Genomic DNA, 16,336 nt, shown 5'->3' on the forward strand with positions numbered 1-16,336 from the left:
TGGCAGGGTTTGACCTGAGGAGTGCTTCTATTCTGTCAGTCTCTCTAGTGAGAGGTCGGGCAAGGAAGGACAGGAGTAACCCCAAAGGTTTGCCCCCTCTATCAGACTCCCTGCCTCACAAAGCATGCTGCATTCCTGATACTATGGCCTGTCTACATAATCATTGTTTTGCCTGAAAGATCCCCACCCATTCCATTCCTTTGATCTATCTTCTTTCTACCCTCAAGCCCCTCCCCGCCTGCAGGATAGTATTAATCTTACCAGTTAAAACCCTTGCAACAGTTGCTAAGGAAGTTTCTACCTTCCCAGCCCCCCTCTGCCTTTCTCTGCCCCTTTCCTAGCCATTTAGTTTTCTGACTTGCCACTTCCGGGTCTGCCTTTTAAAAGCCTTGGCTCTCTGATCAATAAATATATTGCATTGTCTCACCACCACGTGTCTGTTCCTGAGTTATTTCCCTCACATCATTGAGTGAGTAGCAGCCCAGGCTGGCTCCGGTCACGTTCTCTCCAACCCAGAGAGCATGCGCCCAGGAGGAGGCACCCCCACGCTAGCCCGGCACTATCATATGAAATAAATGATAAATGAGCACTTTTTTTTAAAAGTGCTACCCGGTTTCAACATGACTCACCTAGAATACAGCCTATACAAAGGTTTGAAGTTCTATTGTTAAAAAAAAATAAAAAATGTTGTGGTCCAGGAGGTGGCGCAGTGGATAAAGCATTAGATTCTACTGCTTGATGTCCTGAGTTCAATCCCTGGCAGCGCATGTACCACAGTAATGTCTGGTTCTTTCTCTCTCTATTCCTGTCTTTCTCATTAATAAATAAAAAAACCTTTCAAAAAAATGTTTCATGGTCTGGGAAGTGGCACAATAGGTAAAGCATTGGACTCAAGCATGAGGTCCTGAGTTCAATCCCCAGCAGCACATGTACTAGAGTGGTATCTTGCTCTTTCTCTATCATTTTTTAAAATTATCTATCTTTATATTGCATAGAACAGCCACAAATCAAGAGGGAAGGGAGGAGGTAGGAAGAGAGAAAAAAAAAAAGACATCTGTAGCACTGCTTTACCACTCTCAAAGCTATCCCCCTACAGATGGGGACCAGGGACTTAAACCCAAGTCCTTGCTCATAGTGATATATGCACTCAACCAGGTGTGCCACCATCTGGTCCCCATCATGATTCATGAATAAATAATCTAAAAAAAAAAAAGTAAGTTGGAATTGGCATTTTTGGAGTCTGGCAGAGTTGTGGGTATTATGTGGTAGTCATTGCTTTCGGCTGCAAAGATGCCAGGTCTGGCAGCTGCAAGCCCTGCCCCCACTGAGTCGCAGGAAAAGAAGCCGCTAAAGCCCTGCTGCGCCTGCCCGGAGACCAAGAAGGTGCAATGCGTGCATCATCAAGAAAGGAGAATAGCATTGTGGACACCTGATTGAGGCCCACAAGGAGTGTATGAGAGCCCTGGGATTTAAGATATTAAGTGGTGGTCTGCACTGTGAATAATGAATAATTCCTGAAGAATGAAGAAGAGTAAATAATTTCGGGTGTTCTTTGATGCACTTTGACAAATGGAAAAAGTGTAACTTATTAAAAAGAGGAAAATATTAGTGGTCAAAAAAAAAAGTAAGTTTAAAAAGATGTTTCTAGACTCTGGGGTGGGTTGGTGTGTGGGGAAATACAGGTCCAAGAAGGATGACAGAGGATCTAGTGGGGGTTGTATTCTTATATGGAAAACTGAGAAATGTTATGCATGTACAAACTATTGTATTTATTGTCAAATGTAAAACATTAATTCCCCAATAAAGAAATTTTTTAAAAAAGTTTCTATGCTGGAGAGACAGCCTAATGGTTATGCAAAAAGACTCATGTTGAGGTTCTGAAGATCCAGTTTCAATCCCCCACACCACCATAAACTGTTGGGTAGTATGCCAGATCCCCCCCCCCCCTTAAAGCCTCTGTCTCTTCTTCTAGCGTTTGCCCTTCTTCCGTAGCCAGTCAACAGCGTCAGGTTGAGCCTGATGTAAAGTTTCGAGACCTCCTTTGAATCTGGAGAGGTGGCAGTCGTTGACTATGTGGGTCATAGTCTGTCTGGAGCCACAGGGGCAGTTTGGGTCATCTCTGGCTCCCCAGCGACGGAACATAGCGGCACACCGGCCATGGCCTGTTTGATAGCGATTGAGGAGGGCCCAGTCATAACGTGCCAGGTCAAAGCCAGGTTGATGCTTGCAGGGGTCTGTGATGAGGTGTTTGTTCTTTACCTCAGCTGACTGCCAACTCTGTTTCCAAGAGACTGGAACAGAGAAGTTCAGTGTAGGCATAGGGGACCAGATTGGGTGATGAGACGTCAAGCATTGGACAGGGTGGGCGAAGATATCCGCGTATATTGGCAGGTCCAGTCGAGCGTAGACGTGGAAAATGAACTTAGATGATGCCGCATCCCGACGAATATCTGGTGGGGCGATGTTGCTAAGAACTGGCAGCCATGGAACCGGGGTGGAACGGATGGTTCCAGAAATTATCCTCATGGAGGAATATAATTTGGAATCTACCAAGTGGACATGGGGGCTACGGAACCATACTGGGGCACAGTATTCTGCAGTGGAATAGCATAATGCCAGAGATGATGATCGTAGTGTGGAAGCGCTCGCGCCCCATGAGGAGCTGGCCAGTCTTGCAATGATGTTATTCCTCGCACCCACCTTTGCTGCAGTTTTTATGAGATGTTCATGAAATGACAGAGTGCGATCGAGAGTAACGCCAAGATAGACTGGCTGGGCTTCATGCCGGATTCTCGTATCGCCAAGCTGCACATTAAGCTCACGTGAGGCCAAGGCATGGTGTAGATGGAAAACAGATGATACCGTTTTTTGCAGTGCTAGGGATTAGTCGCCATTTTTTACAGTAATCAGATATCAGAGACATGTCTTTCATGAGTGTTTCCTCAAGGATGTCGAACTTTGATGCCTGAGTTGCACAGCAGATGTCATCGGCATAGATGCATTGGATCGACCTTCCCGTGGTGCATCTCGTGAGTACCCATTCATTGGGGAAACTGACAATCCTTCCTAGCCGACTGAATCCACATGGATCCCAGTCACTTTCAAAGCCAGCAACAAGCAGCTCCTGACAGCTTTCAAGCTGTTGGTCCTGCTCTTCGAGTCCTCCAACTTAATGTTGAGGGGCTGTCCTTTGCCAAACGCGTTCTTATTGGTCAATTGGCGATACAGCATCAGGCAGATGTTATCTGCCTACAAGAAACACATATAGCAGTTGATGAAGCTGCTCGATTCACCTCTGTCTCTAATCCTGCTTAACTAAGCACCACCATGCCTGCAGGGCATTGGTTTAATCCCACTTAAAGCTGGGGTCTATTTACATAAACCACTGTTAACTAAGCACCTCCCTGCCTGCAGGGCATTGGTTTAATCCCACTTAAAGCTGGGGTCTATTTACATAAACCACTGTTAACTAAGCACCTCCCTGCCTGCAGGGCATTGGTTTAATCCCACTTAAAGCTGGGGTCTATTTACATAAACCACTGTTAACTAAGCACCACCCTGCCTGCAGGGCATTGGTTTAATCCCCACTGATTCATGATGTCCTTTTGCTCTGCCCCCTCTGGTAGTCACCCTGATTTCCACCAGTCTCTTTTCGCTCCACCCTCTCTATATCACATCCTGTTTCCACCCTACTTGGCGAGTATATATACAGCTGCTCTTCTGTTGTAACACACTTGGAATTGCCTTCCAACTCCAGAAGTTCCAGAGTCTATTTGCTGCGATATGTTAGCTCGGCACTAGTTCCTGATCCCTCTCCCAGGCAGCAGCCTAGGTTGGCTCCAGTTGAGTTCTCTCCAACCCAGAGAGCACTTGCTCGGGAAGAAGCACCCTCAGGCTATCCTGGCAATAAATAAGAACTGAATAGTACTCTGGTACAAAAATTAATGTTTCCTAGCCAGGGGACATAGCAAAGCAGTTTAGCACCAGACTTTTTTTTTCACCAGAATTATCCATGGTGCACAAAAGGCTGTATAACCATGACTCTACCTTTCCTGGTGGTCATTTTCCCCTCTGATAGAAACAGGATAGAAAGAGGGAGCAAGAGATACCTGCAGCACTGCTCTACTGCACACACACATCACCTTATGAAAATAAATATTTAAAATATATTAATTTCATGACCCAGGAGTGAGACAATGGATTAAATGTTGTACCTTCAATAATGAGGTCCCAGGTTCAATACCTGGCATTGCATATAGCAGAGTGATTCTCTGTGTCTCTCTTATAAATAAATGTATCCATTTCCTGCAGACTGGAAGGAGATGCAGTGAATAATGCATATATGTCTCTGTGTATATACACATATATTTGTATGTTTTCATATATTTACACACACATACATCTATCTTGAGACTGGGATTGCAGCTCAACAGTATATAGCACGTCTTTGGCCCTGAGAAAAGATTTCCATTTCCATCAACACCCCTCCTTACTGGGTCAAAAAGATTTATTTTCAAATAAATGTTTTATCTAAGTAAAAAATACACATTGCTCATATCAATGTATTAACTTATATTAAAAAAAAAAGGCCAGTCAGTCAGTGGCACACACAGTTAAAACACACAATCACCATGAACAAGGACCTGGGTTTGAACCCCTGCTCCCCACCTGCAGGGGGTACATTTCATGAATGGTGAAAAGGATCTGCAGGTGTCTTATCTTCTTCTCCTCCCTACCCCTCTCCCCTCTCAATTTCTCTATGTCCTGTCAAAATAGGAAAAAAATAATAATAAAGAAAAAAATGGCTGCAGGGAGCTGTAGATTCGTAGTACCAGTACCAAGCCCCAGTGATAACCCTGGAGCATAAATAAATAAGTAAACAAATACATAAATAAGTATAGGGGCCAGATGGTGGCACACCACACACATTACAGTGCACAAGGACCTGGGTTCAAGCCCCTGGTCGTACCTGCAGGGGGAAAGCTTTACAAATGGTGAAACATCTACAGATGTCTCTCTGTCTCTATCCCTCTCTATCTCCCCTCCCCTCTCAATTTCTCTCTGTCTCTATCCAATAATAAGTAAATTTATAAAAAATAAAAATGAAAATAAGAACAGGCATACTGTATTTCTCATATCCCTTCTCTATTCTTAAATTCTTTTTTAAAATATTTATTCCTTTTGTTGCCCTTGTTTTATTGTTGTAGTTATTATTGTTGTTTCTGATGTCGTCATTGCTGGATAGGACAGAGAGAAATGGAGAGAGGAGGGGAAGACAGAGAGGGGGAGAGAAAGACAGACACCTGCAGACCTGCTTCATTGCTTGTGAAGCAACTCCCCTGCAGGTGGGGTGGGCTCCAACCGGGATCCTTACGCTGGTCCTTGTACTTTGTGCCACATGCACTTAACCCGCTGTGCTACCGCCAGACTCCCCCTTAATCTTTTTTAAAATCTGTTTTATTACCTTTATTTATTGGATAGAGACAGTCAGAAATCGAGAGGGTAAGGGAGATAGAGAGGGAGAGAGAAAGAGAGACACCTGTAGCCCTTCTTCACCACTTGTAAAGCTTTCCTTCTGCAGGTGGGGACTGGGGGCTAGAACCCGGGTCCTTGTGCACTGTAACATGTGCGCTCAACCAGGTGAGCCACCACCCGGCCCCTAAATTATTCTTAATAGATGTTACCACTTCTATTTTAGTAGTTTCTTCTGGTAGCTCCTACCATCTATTTTTCTTTTTTTTTTTAAGGTTTGTTTATTTATTTTCTTTTGTTCCCCCTTTTGTTGCCCTTGTTTTATTGTTGTTGTAGTTATTATTGTTGTTGTTATTGGTGTCTTGTTGTTGGATAGGACAGAGAAATGGAGAGAGGAGGGGAAGACAGAGAGGGGGAGAGAAAGACAGACACCTGCAGACCTACTTCACCACCTGTGAAGCGACTCTCCTGCAGGTGGGGAGCTGGGGCTCAAACCAGTATCCTTCCTCCGGTCCTTGTGCTTGGCACCATTTGCGCTTAACCTACTGCACTACCGCCCGACCCCCAGATTTGTTTATAAGAAGTGGTGAGGGAGCGAGAACTGGAACACCACTCTGGCACATGCCATGCCAGGGATCAAACTCAGAACCCCATATTTTAGAGCACAGCACAGCACTGTGTCTATTGTAGCTCCTGCTTGGGCCATTTCTCCATGTATTCTGAATGATAGAATACTTTTTCTTAATTAATCCATTTGGACCTTATATGTATTTTTTCTTGCTATAACTGATAAAGACTTAACTGCTTACACTCTTTCATCTTGTTTCCCAAGCATTATTAAATCACGATATCAATAAATAATTTTATGTTCTTGTGACATTATACATATTCAATAGGAAATCCACACACTGCAATGAATTCTAATTATATTTATGCTTTAGATTTAAAGGTGGGCCAGCACTTTTGATCCTATTGTTCTGTTTATAATATATTGACTATAATCAAAAATCTTCTCTCTCTATCTCACACCAATGCTATTGTACTAGTTTTTCTGCCAGTGTCTTTCTCTTGAATGAGATCTCCCCAGAAGTTTTTGTTTGTTTGTTTGTTTGTTGCCACCAGAGTAATCACTGGAGCTCCATGCCTATAGGACAAATCCATTGCTCCTGGTGGGCAACTTCTTTCTTTCTTTCTTTCTTTCTCTCCCTCTCTCTCTCTCTTTCCCTCTCAATCTTTATTTATTTGTTTATTGGATAGAGACAGCCATAAATCAAGCAGGAAGGAGATGGTAAGAGAGGGAGAGAGATAGAGAGACTCCTGCAGCCCTGCTTCACCACTGATGAAGCTTTCCTCCTGCAGGTGGGGATGGGAGGCGGGAACCAGTCCTGTGCATTGTAACATGCACCCAGCCAGGTGCACCACCACCTGGCCCGCTTCTCTCTCTCTCTCTCTCTCTCTCTCCCTCCAGCAAAGAGGACAGGAAGATAGAGAGCAACAGAGAAAGAGAGACATGAAAGAAAGACATCTGCAACACTTACTATACCTCCCATAAAGCTTCTCCCTGCAAGTGGGGAGTGGGGTTTGAACCTATGACCTTGTGCATGACAACCTGTGAGTTCAACTGGCTGAGCCACCACCCCACCCCCTATTACATTTCCTAAGCTTTATTTATGAGAAAGACAGAGAGAGAGAGAGAGAGAGAGAGAGAGAACATCACTCTGGCATATGCAATGTCAGACCAGACTACTGCTTAACTCTGGCTTATGATAGTGCTGGAGATTGAACCTGGAATTTCAGAGCCTCAGGCATAAAATCCTTTTGCAAAACCATAATGCTGTCTCCCCAGTCTTTAAATTCATTAATTTTTATCCCCAACCTAGATGTTCCTTTTAAAAAAATTAATTTCTGGGACTCGGGCGGTAGTGCAGCAGGTTAAGCGCACGTGGCGCAAAGCGCAAGGACCGGCATAAGAATCCCGGTTCCAGCCCCTGGCTCCCCACCTGCAGGGGAGTTGCTTCACAGGCGGTGAAGCAGGTCTGCAGGTGTCTATCTTTCTCTCACCCTCTCTGTCTTCCCCTCCTCTCTTCATTTCTCTCTGTCCATTCCAACAACGACAACAACGATAATAACTACAATAAAGCAACATGGGCGAGGGCGGTAGCGCAGCGGGTTAAGCGCACAAGGCACAAAGGGCAAGGGTCAGCATAAGGACCCCAGTTGGAGCACCTGGCTCCCCATCTGCAGGGAGGCTGCTTCACAAGCGGTGAAGTAAGTCTGTAGGTGTCTATCTTTCTCTCTCCCCTCTGTCTACCTCTCCTCTCTCGATTTCTCTCTGTCCTATCCAACAACAATGACAGCAATAACAACAATAATGATAAACAATAAGGGCAACAAAAGGGAAAAAATGAAATAAAAAAGGGAATAAATAAAATTTTTAAATGTACACAAAACAAAAATTAATTTTGGGGGTTGGGCGGTAGCACAGCAGATTAAGTGCACATGACACAAAGCACAAAGACTGGCATAAGGAACCCAGTTCAAGCCCTGGGCTCCCCACCTATGGGGGGGGGGTCGCTTCACAAGCGGTGAAGCAGGTCTGGAGGTGTCTATCTTTCTCTACCCCTCTCTGACTTCCCCTCCTCTCTCCATTTCTCTCTGTCCTATCCAACGGCAAGGACATCAATGACAACAACAATAATAAGCAAAACATCGATAAAAAAACAAGAGCAACGAAAGGGGGGGGGGGACACCTCCAGGAACAGTGGATTCATGGTGCAGGCACCAAGCCTCAGCAATAACTCTGGAGGCAAAAAAAAAAAAATTAATTTCATAAGTACAATAGGGAAAAAGAGAATCACAGAGCCAGAACATCATTTTGCATCATTCTGACTCAGGGGAAGTCAGGAATCAAATTTGGGAACTCATGCTTATAAATCCAGCTCTAACCACTGTGCCACCTCTAGCATCCCAATCAGAAGTTCCTATCTGCACATTCAGCTGACTAGCTCTTACTTACTTACTTAATACAAGTTTATTAACACATACCAAGTGTTGGAAACAATTCTAAGACATAGGGTCTAAGAGACATCTAGACAATCAGGCCCCTACCCTCAGAGCAGTAATGTCTAGTGGGGGAGGCAAAACTAAAAAAATATTAAATGGGTTATAATAAACATGACGTGGTAAATAACACAGCAAATAATTGAGGAAAAGAGCTTTTTCTGTGGGTAAGGTCACTAGGCAAGTTTTCTCTCAAGAGATTGTATTTGGGAACTGAACTAAATTCCAAACAAGATATACCATTTGAGGGCTTTGAGGAAGCACATTCCAAACAGGAAATGGCTACTGCAAATACCCTGAGAAAAGAAAGAGTTTGATTCAGATTAGGCAGAAGGTAGCCTAGGTGGGCAGCTCAGAGAAATAACTGTTTTGTCAGGTGCCTGACCCAACTTCAAGCCTGGCCCCTACCAACAGAAGCTTTGGTGCTGTGATCTCTTTCCCTCTCTACTTCTCTATCTAAAAAAAAGAAAAAGAAAAAGTCAAATGCAAAGTGAGAAAATAAAGGTCTCAGTGTTGAATACTTATTTGAAGTTTGTGGTCATGAATTGAAAGTGCAACCAGTAGGTCCAGTTCAGTAAAGCTATTTTTTTGTAACATTCTACTGCTTAAGTGTGAGCATGGGCAGGGCTGACAGTTTGTTTATTTGGAGTTAAACCAGTCAAGTAAGAATCAAGAGGCAGACACAGACTGGCAAGTTTGTTAAATGTATATGAAGAGGGGTAGGGAGCTAGTATAATGGTATACAAAAAGACTTTAAAAGTCCCAGGGTCAATCCCCCACACCACCATAAGCCAGAGCTGAGCAGTGCTCTGGAAAAAAAAAACAAAAACAAAAGAAAACAACTATATGAAGAGAGGACTGAGTAATGGACTACCCTCTAAACAGAGTAGAGAAAGAATGAAAAGTAAGAGGATGGGAAGGGAGTGATAAAATCACAGAGTATTAATGCACAATTGTAAATTCTGCAATATGGTTATATCCTAAAGCAAATGAGCTGGAAGGAGAGGAAATATTTGTGAGAACAAGTAGTTTGCGATGCAGAACATGGTTGTGGCAGGGGCTGGAGAAATAGCTTGATGGTTAACCAGATATGGTTGTAGTGTGGCTATTTGAGTGGTGAAGCAGTATCATATGAACATGGGAGGAACTGGCTGGTGGGGAGGGGAGAAAAGGCAGGCAAGGAGCTGAGAGAACTGAATGGCTCACTCTTGAGGGTAGTTAAGTCTGTAAGGATGAGGGCTAAAGTAGAATGAAGAGAAAAGCTGTGAATCCGGAGCCAACGTCATTGGTGAGTGATAGGCCCACAGACTCAGTATTCTCTCTGCCCCCCCCCCCCCAGTTTTAGGAGGTATATTTCAAGACTGCGAATGGATGTTGAAAACCACAGATTACACCAAACTTTATCCACACTTATTTTTTCCCTGTATATACTTATGATAAAGTGACTGCACAACCATTTAATGTAGAAGTTAGGCACAACGAAAGATTAACAATAAGAAAACAGGTCAATTGTGACAATATACTATAGTGAAGGTATCATGAATATATTCTCTGTTGGATCTAGTGGGGGTTGTATTGTTATATGGAAAACTGAGAAATTGTATGCATGTACAAACTATTGTATTTACTGTCGACTGTAAAACATTAATCCCCCAATAAAGAAATTAAAAAAATAAAAATAAGCTACAATCACTGGTGGTAAAGCAGTGAAATTGAAAAAATATATATATTCTCTGTCAAAGTACCTTATTTGCATCATATTTTCTGACAATGGTTCACCACAAGTAACTGAGACTGGGAAAGGAAACACTGAATAAGAGAAGACTTCTATTACTGTGATGACAAGAAAGGAAACAGTAAGTGGTACAGGTGGGTGGTAATAAGCTCAAAAGAACTAACATTGGGGGTTGGCAGTAGCGCACTGGGTTAAGCACACATTGTGTGAAGCACAAGGACCAATGCAAGGATCCTGGTTCCAATTCCCAGCTCCCCACCTGCGGGGGTGGGGGGGCACTTCACAGGTGGTGAAGCAGGTCTGCAGGTGTCTATCTCTTCCCCTCTCTTCTTTTCCCCTCCTCTCTCAATTTCTCTCTGTTCTAGCCAACAACAACAGTAGCAGCAGCAACAACAACGATAACAGTAAGAACAACAACAACAAAGGAAAAAGATGGCCACAAGAAGCAGTGGATTCGTAGTGCAGGGCCCTGAGTCCCAGCGATAACCCTGGAAGCAAAACAAAACGAACTAGGGTTAAGGGAAGAAAAAATAGAAGTTTGAGAAACAGCAGAGGGGAGCAAGGAGAATGTGCTAAACCTGCTGGCCTGAGATCCTTGGAACATGAGAAGAGACTGCCTTCCCTTGAGAAGCAGAGGAAGCTGAGTCTGTAGGAGAGAGCCAGGCCATAAGGCCAGGAGGTGGAAAACTGTCCCATGAGCACCTGTGACTACTCTGACTACTCTAATCTGAGCTCACTGCCCTCTCACCACCAGTATTTGTCGGTTGTAGTCTATTGTAGCAAATGGAGACAAAGATGGCAGGAGACGGAGGTTGGGTGATGAGGAAGGGATTGTGCATCCAAAACCCCGTGATGAGGAGGATAGCGATGGGGGAGGACGACACACGGATAGCGATGGTGGAGGACGACACACGGATAGCGATGGTGGAGGACGACACACGGATAGCGATGGTGGAGGACGACACACGGATAGCGATGGTGGAGGACGACACACGGATAGCGATGGTGGAGGACGACACACGGATAGCGATGGGGGAGGACGACACACGCATTTGGGGAGATATGAGGTTGGGGACACAGGGGATCCCCTGACAAGAACAACCTTGTAAATCAACATTTCCTCAGTAAAGGGAGAAAAAAATATGTTGAATGAATGAGCTAATCCTATTTGAATTAATAATAGGATATTCTTACAAGATTAGTATAGGCCTACATTTCTTACATTTGGGTTTGTGCACCTGACAGAAGGTGGCACAGAATGATGTTTCAATGTGCTCTTAAAGCCAAGACACAGAATAAACCTCTCTTGAGTAGTTTGACTACTTATTTTCTCTCTCTCTTTCTCATTTATAAAATGGAGATATTGACAAGACCATAAGGATAAGAGGGGTACAATTCGGGAGTCAGGCGGTAGCGCAGCAGGTTAAGCGCACGTGGCGCAAAGCCCAAGGACTGACATAAGGATCCTGGTTCCAGCCCCTGCCTCCCCACCTGCAGGGGAATCACTTCACAGGCAGTGAAGCAGGCCGGCAGGTGTCTGTCTTTCTCTCACCCTCTCTGTCTCTCCTTTCTCCATTTCTCTCTGTCCTATCTAACAATGACATCAATAACAACAACAATAATAACTACTACAACGATGAAAAACAACAAGAGCAACAGAAGGGAAAATAAATAAATATAAAAAATTTTTTTAAAGAGGGGTACAATTCCACACAATTCTCACCACCAGAACTCCCTATCCCTTTCTCCCCTTGAAAACTCTCCTATTCTTTATCCCTTTGGGAACATGGACCCGGGATCATTATGGGGTGCAGAAGGTGGAAGGTCTGGCTTCTGTAATTGCTTTCCTGCTGAATATGGGCGTTGGCAGGTCGATCCATACTTCCAGCCTGTCTCTCTCTTTCCCTAGTGGGACAGAGCTCCAGGGAAGCAGGGCTTCAGGACACATTGGTAGGGTTGTCTTCCCTGGGAAGTCTGGTTGGCATCATGGTAACAACTGGAACCTGGTGGCTAAAAAAAGAGTTAAGATATAAAGCAGAACAAATTGTTGACTAATCCTAAAAGACTACTTTTTCTTGAGATTAAAAAGTGAAAAATACTTTTAAAAATGAAATTGCAACGTTTTTCAGTGAGGAGAAAGATTGAAAACTTAACAAACTAACTACTTTTATGGCTTTTAAAATATATTTATTATTAATTTTTGTATTATCTTTATTTATTTATTGGATAGAGACAGTAAAAAATCAAGAGAGGAAGGAAAGATAGACAGAGGCACCTGCAATACTGCTTCACCACTTGCAACGCTTTCTCCTTGTAGGTGGGGACTGGGGGCTTGAACACGGATCCTTGTGCATTGTAACATATGTGCTCAAACAGGTGTGCCACTCCAGCCCCCAAAATTGTATATTTATTTATTATTTGGTAGAGACAGAAATTGAGAGGTTGGGTGACTTGTGAGGTAGAGCAGTGGATAAAACTTTGATTTTATAAGCATGAAGTAAAGAGTTTGATTCCCACTATCACACATACCAGAGTGATGCTCTAGTTTATCTATCTATCATCTATCTATCTATCTATCTATCTACCTACCTATCTACCTACCTACCTACCTACCTATCTATCCTTAAGCACTGCTCAGCTCCAGCTTATGATGGTGTGAGGAATTGAACCTGGGACTTTAGAGCCTCAGGCGTGAGAGTCCCTTTGAATACCATTATATTTGCTTAGCCACCCAAAATATTTTATTTATTTATTTTGGATAGAGACAGAGAGGAATTAAGAGGGAAGGGGGAGACAGAGAGGGAGAGAAACAAACACCTGCAGTACTGCTTCACTACTTGCAGGTGAGGACGAATGGATTGAACCCAAGTCCTTGCACATTGTAACAGGTGTGCTCAACCAGATGTGCCACCACCTAGCCCATCTCTCTCCTTTTTATTAGTAAATTATTCATAAATAAACTAATCTTAAAAATAAATTTTAACCCAGGCTGGGTGGTAGCACAGCAAGTTAAACTCACATGGCATGAAGTGCAAAGATTGGCATAAGGATCCTGTCTTTCCCTCTTCTCTCAATTTCTCTCTGTCCTATCCAACAACAACAGCAATAACAACAAGGGCAAGAAAAAAGGACAGAAAGATGGTTTCCAGGAGTAGTGGATTTGTAGTACAGCCACTGAACCCCAGCAATGACCTTGGAAGCAAAAATAAATAAATAAATACATTAATTAATTAATTTTAACCAATTCAGGAAATGGTGCAGCGGATAAAGTGTTGGACTCTCAAGCATAAAGTCCTGAGTTTGATCCTAGCATCACATATGCCAGAGTGATGCTCTGGTTCTCCCTTCTTCTTTCTCTCAGATGAATCAATGAATGAATAAATGAATAAATAAATCTTTAAAAATAATAGTTTTCTTAATAATGGAATTGGGCCCCTACCTCTTACAATATGCTAACAGAACTCAGAAGGGATCAAAGATCTTGATGTAAACACTAAAACTATAAAACTCTCAGAAAAAGAGCATCCCTCCCTCTCAATCTCTCTGTTCTATCAGATAAAATAAATAAAAATTTTGAAAAAATTTGGATTAGAAAAAAAACAACATTTGTGCATCAGAAGTCACTGGTAAGAATGTGGTAAGATGGTGTTGGAGAGTTAGCTCAGGTGCTCCAGGAGGTGGTGCAGATAAAGCACTGGACTCTCAAGCATAAGGTCCTGAGTTCAGTCCCTATCAGTACATGTACCAGAGTGATGTCTGGTTCATTCTTTTTCTCCTTCTACCTTTTTTAAATTAATTAATTAATTCTCTTTTGTTGCCATTATTTTTATTGTTGTAGTTATTATTATTGTTGTTGATGTCATCCTTGTTGGATAGGACAGAGAGAAATGGAGAGAGGAGAGTAAGACAGAGAGCGTGAGAGAAAGACACCTGCAGATCTGCTTCACCACTTGTGAAGCGACTCCCCTACAGGTGGGGAGCTGGGGGTTCAAACCTGGATCCTTATGCCAGTCCTTGTGTTTGGGCCACATGTGCTTAACCCCGTGTGCTCTCCTCCTATCTTTTAAATAAATAAACAATCGATCTTAAAAAGAGAGATAGCTCAGTGCCAATGTGCATACTTTCCTAGTATGAGTTTGGGTATGATACCAGACACCATATATGAGGAAGTGCTGATCTAGTTTTTCTCTTAAAAAATTTTTTTTAACTTAAAAAAATGAAAGGACTGGCAAAATAGCTTGATTTGTCATATGCACAACACAGATTTGAGTCTGCCTCCCCTCCCCCACATTGCACTGAAGGAAGCTTAAGTGCTGTGGCCTCATTTGTCCTCTCCCTCTCCCTCTCCCTCTCCCACTCCCTCTCCCTCTCCTTCTCCCTCACTTCTCTCCTTCCTTTCCCTCCCTCTCTTTGAAAAAGTCATTTCAGGGGGCTGGGTGGTAGCGCAGCAGGTTAAGCAAAGCGCAAGAACTGGCATAAAGATCCTGGTTCGAGCCTCCCCACCTGCAGCGGGTGGTGACTTCACAAGGGATGAAACAGGTCTGCAGGTATCTATCTTTTTCTCCCCCTCTCTCTTTTCCCTTCCTCTCAATTTCTCTCTGTTCTATGCAACAACAGCAATAACAACAACAATAATAACAAAGATAAACAACAAGGGCAACAAAAGGGAAAAAATAGCCTCCAGCTTCCAGGAGCAGTGGATCCCTAGTATAGGCACCGCCCCAGCAATAACCCTGGAGGCAAAAAAAAAAAAGTCTCAGTGATGACAAAAAAAAAAAGAAAGAAAAAATGTAAAAAGAATACCTACAATTCAATAATTAAAAGACAAATAGCCCAATTAGAAAATGGACATTTCTTGTGTTCTGGGAGGTGGCACAGTGGATAAAATTAGACTCTCAAGCATGAGGTCTTGAGCTCAATCCCTGGCAGCACATGTACCAGAGTGATGTCTGGTTTCCTCTCTCCTATCTTTCTCATGAATGAACATTTCTAAATAGAACTCTTTCCAAAGATGTGTTAATAGCCAAAACACATGAAAAGATGTTTAAAATCCAAACCAAAATGCTCTACTAGTTCACACTCAATATAATGGGTCAAGTAGAGAAGGCAGAAAGCAACAAGTGTTGGGGAGATTATAGGAACATTGAAACTCTTCTACGTGGCTGATGGAAGTATCAAATGGTATAGTCATTGTGAAAAACAGTTTGGCAATTTCCCAAATAGTTTAAGTTGCCATATGACTCAGCAAGTCCATTCTAGGTATATACAGTCATTTATTGCTTTTGGTCAATGTCTTACTGCATATAACAGGGTCTCAGTAGGCCAGGAATGGGAAAATTTTTTTTTTCCTGCCAAAGGCCATGTGGATATAATATTATGATATTATACTATTATATCCACATGGCCTCATAATATCATTCAATGGCCATACAAAATTATTAACTTAAAAACTAGCTCTTGGGAGTCAGGTGGTAGGTAGCACAGCGGGTTAAGCGCACATGGTGCAAAGCACAAGGACAGGCATAAGGATCCTGGTTCAAGTCCCTGGCTCCCCACCCTCAGGGGAGTTGCTTCACAGGCAGTGAAGCAGTTCTGCAGGTGTCTGTCTTTCTCTCCAACTCTCTGTCTTCCCCTCCTCTCTTCATTTCTCTCTGTTCTATCCAACAATGTCGACATCAATATCAACAACAATAATAACTACAACAATAAAAAACAAGGGCAACGAAAGGGAATAAATAAATAAACATAAAAAAACCTAGCTATTAAGGGGCTGGGTGGTGTTAAACACACACATTACCATGTACAATAACCTGAGTTCAAGCCCTTAACCACCTACAAGGGAGAAACTTCATGAGCAGTGAAGCAGTGCTGCAGGTGTCTTTCTCTCTCTTGATATCTCCCCTTCTTTCAATTTATCTCTGTCCTATCAAATGAAAAGAAGGAGAGGGGGAAGAGAAAATGGAGTCCAGGAGCAGTGGATTCATCTTACAGGCACTGAGACTCAGCCATAATCTCGATGGTGTGCTATAACCTAGCAGCTCCTCTCCTGGGGATATATCCTAAAGAAAC

The 16,336-nt window shown here is 43.0% G+C and overlaps 1 protein-coding gene across 1 annotated transcript; it reads left to right on the top strand.

Annotated features, from left to right (window-relative positions):
• Positions 1–1,227: 1,227 nt before the first annotated feature.
• On the top strand, positions 1,228–1,595 carry LOC103113495 (cytochrome c oxidase copper chaperone-like). The gene is given in 2 exon segments (XM_060202461.1): positions 1,228–1,385; positions 1,387–1,595. Coding segments are annotated over 2 exon segments (213 nt in total). The 5' UTR covers positions 1,228–1,290; the 3' UTR covers positions 1,505–1,595.
• Positions 1,596–16,336: the final 14,741 nt, after the last annotated feature.

The sequence above is a fragment of the Erinaceus europaeus genome, chromosome 12 (genome assembly GCF_950295315.1).
Source record: "Erinaceus europaeus chromosome 12, mEriEur2.1, whole genome shotgun sequence".
NCBI classification, from domain to species: Eukaryota; Metazoa; Chordata; class Mammalia; order Eulipotyphla; family Erinaceidae; genus Erinaceus; species Erinaceus europaeus.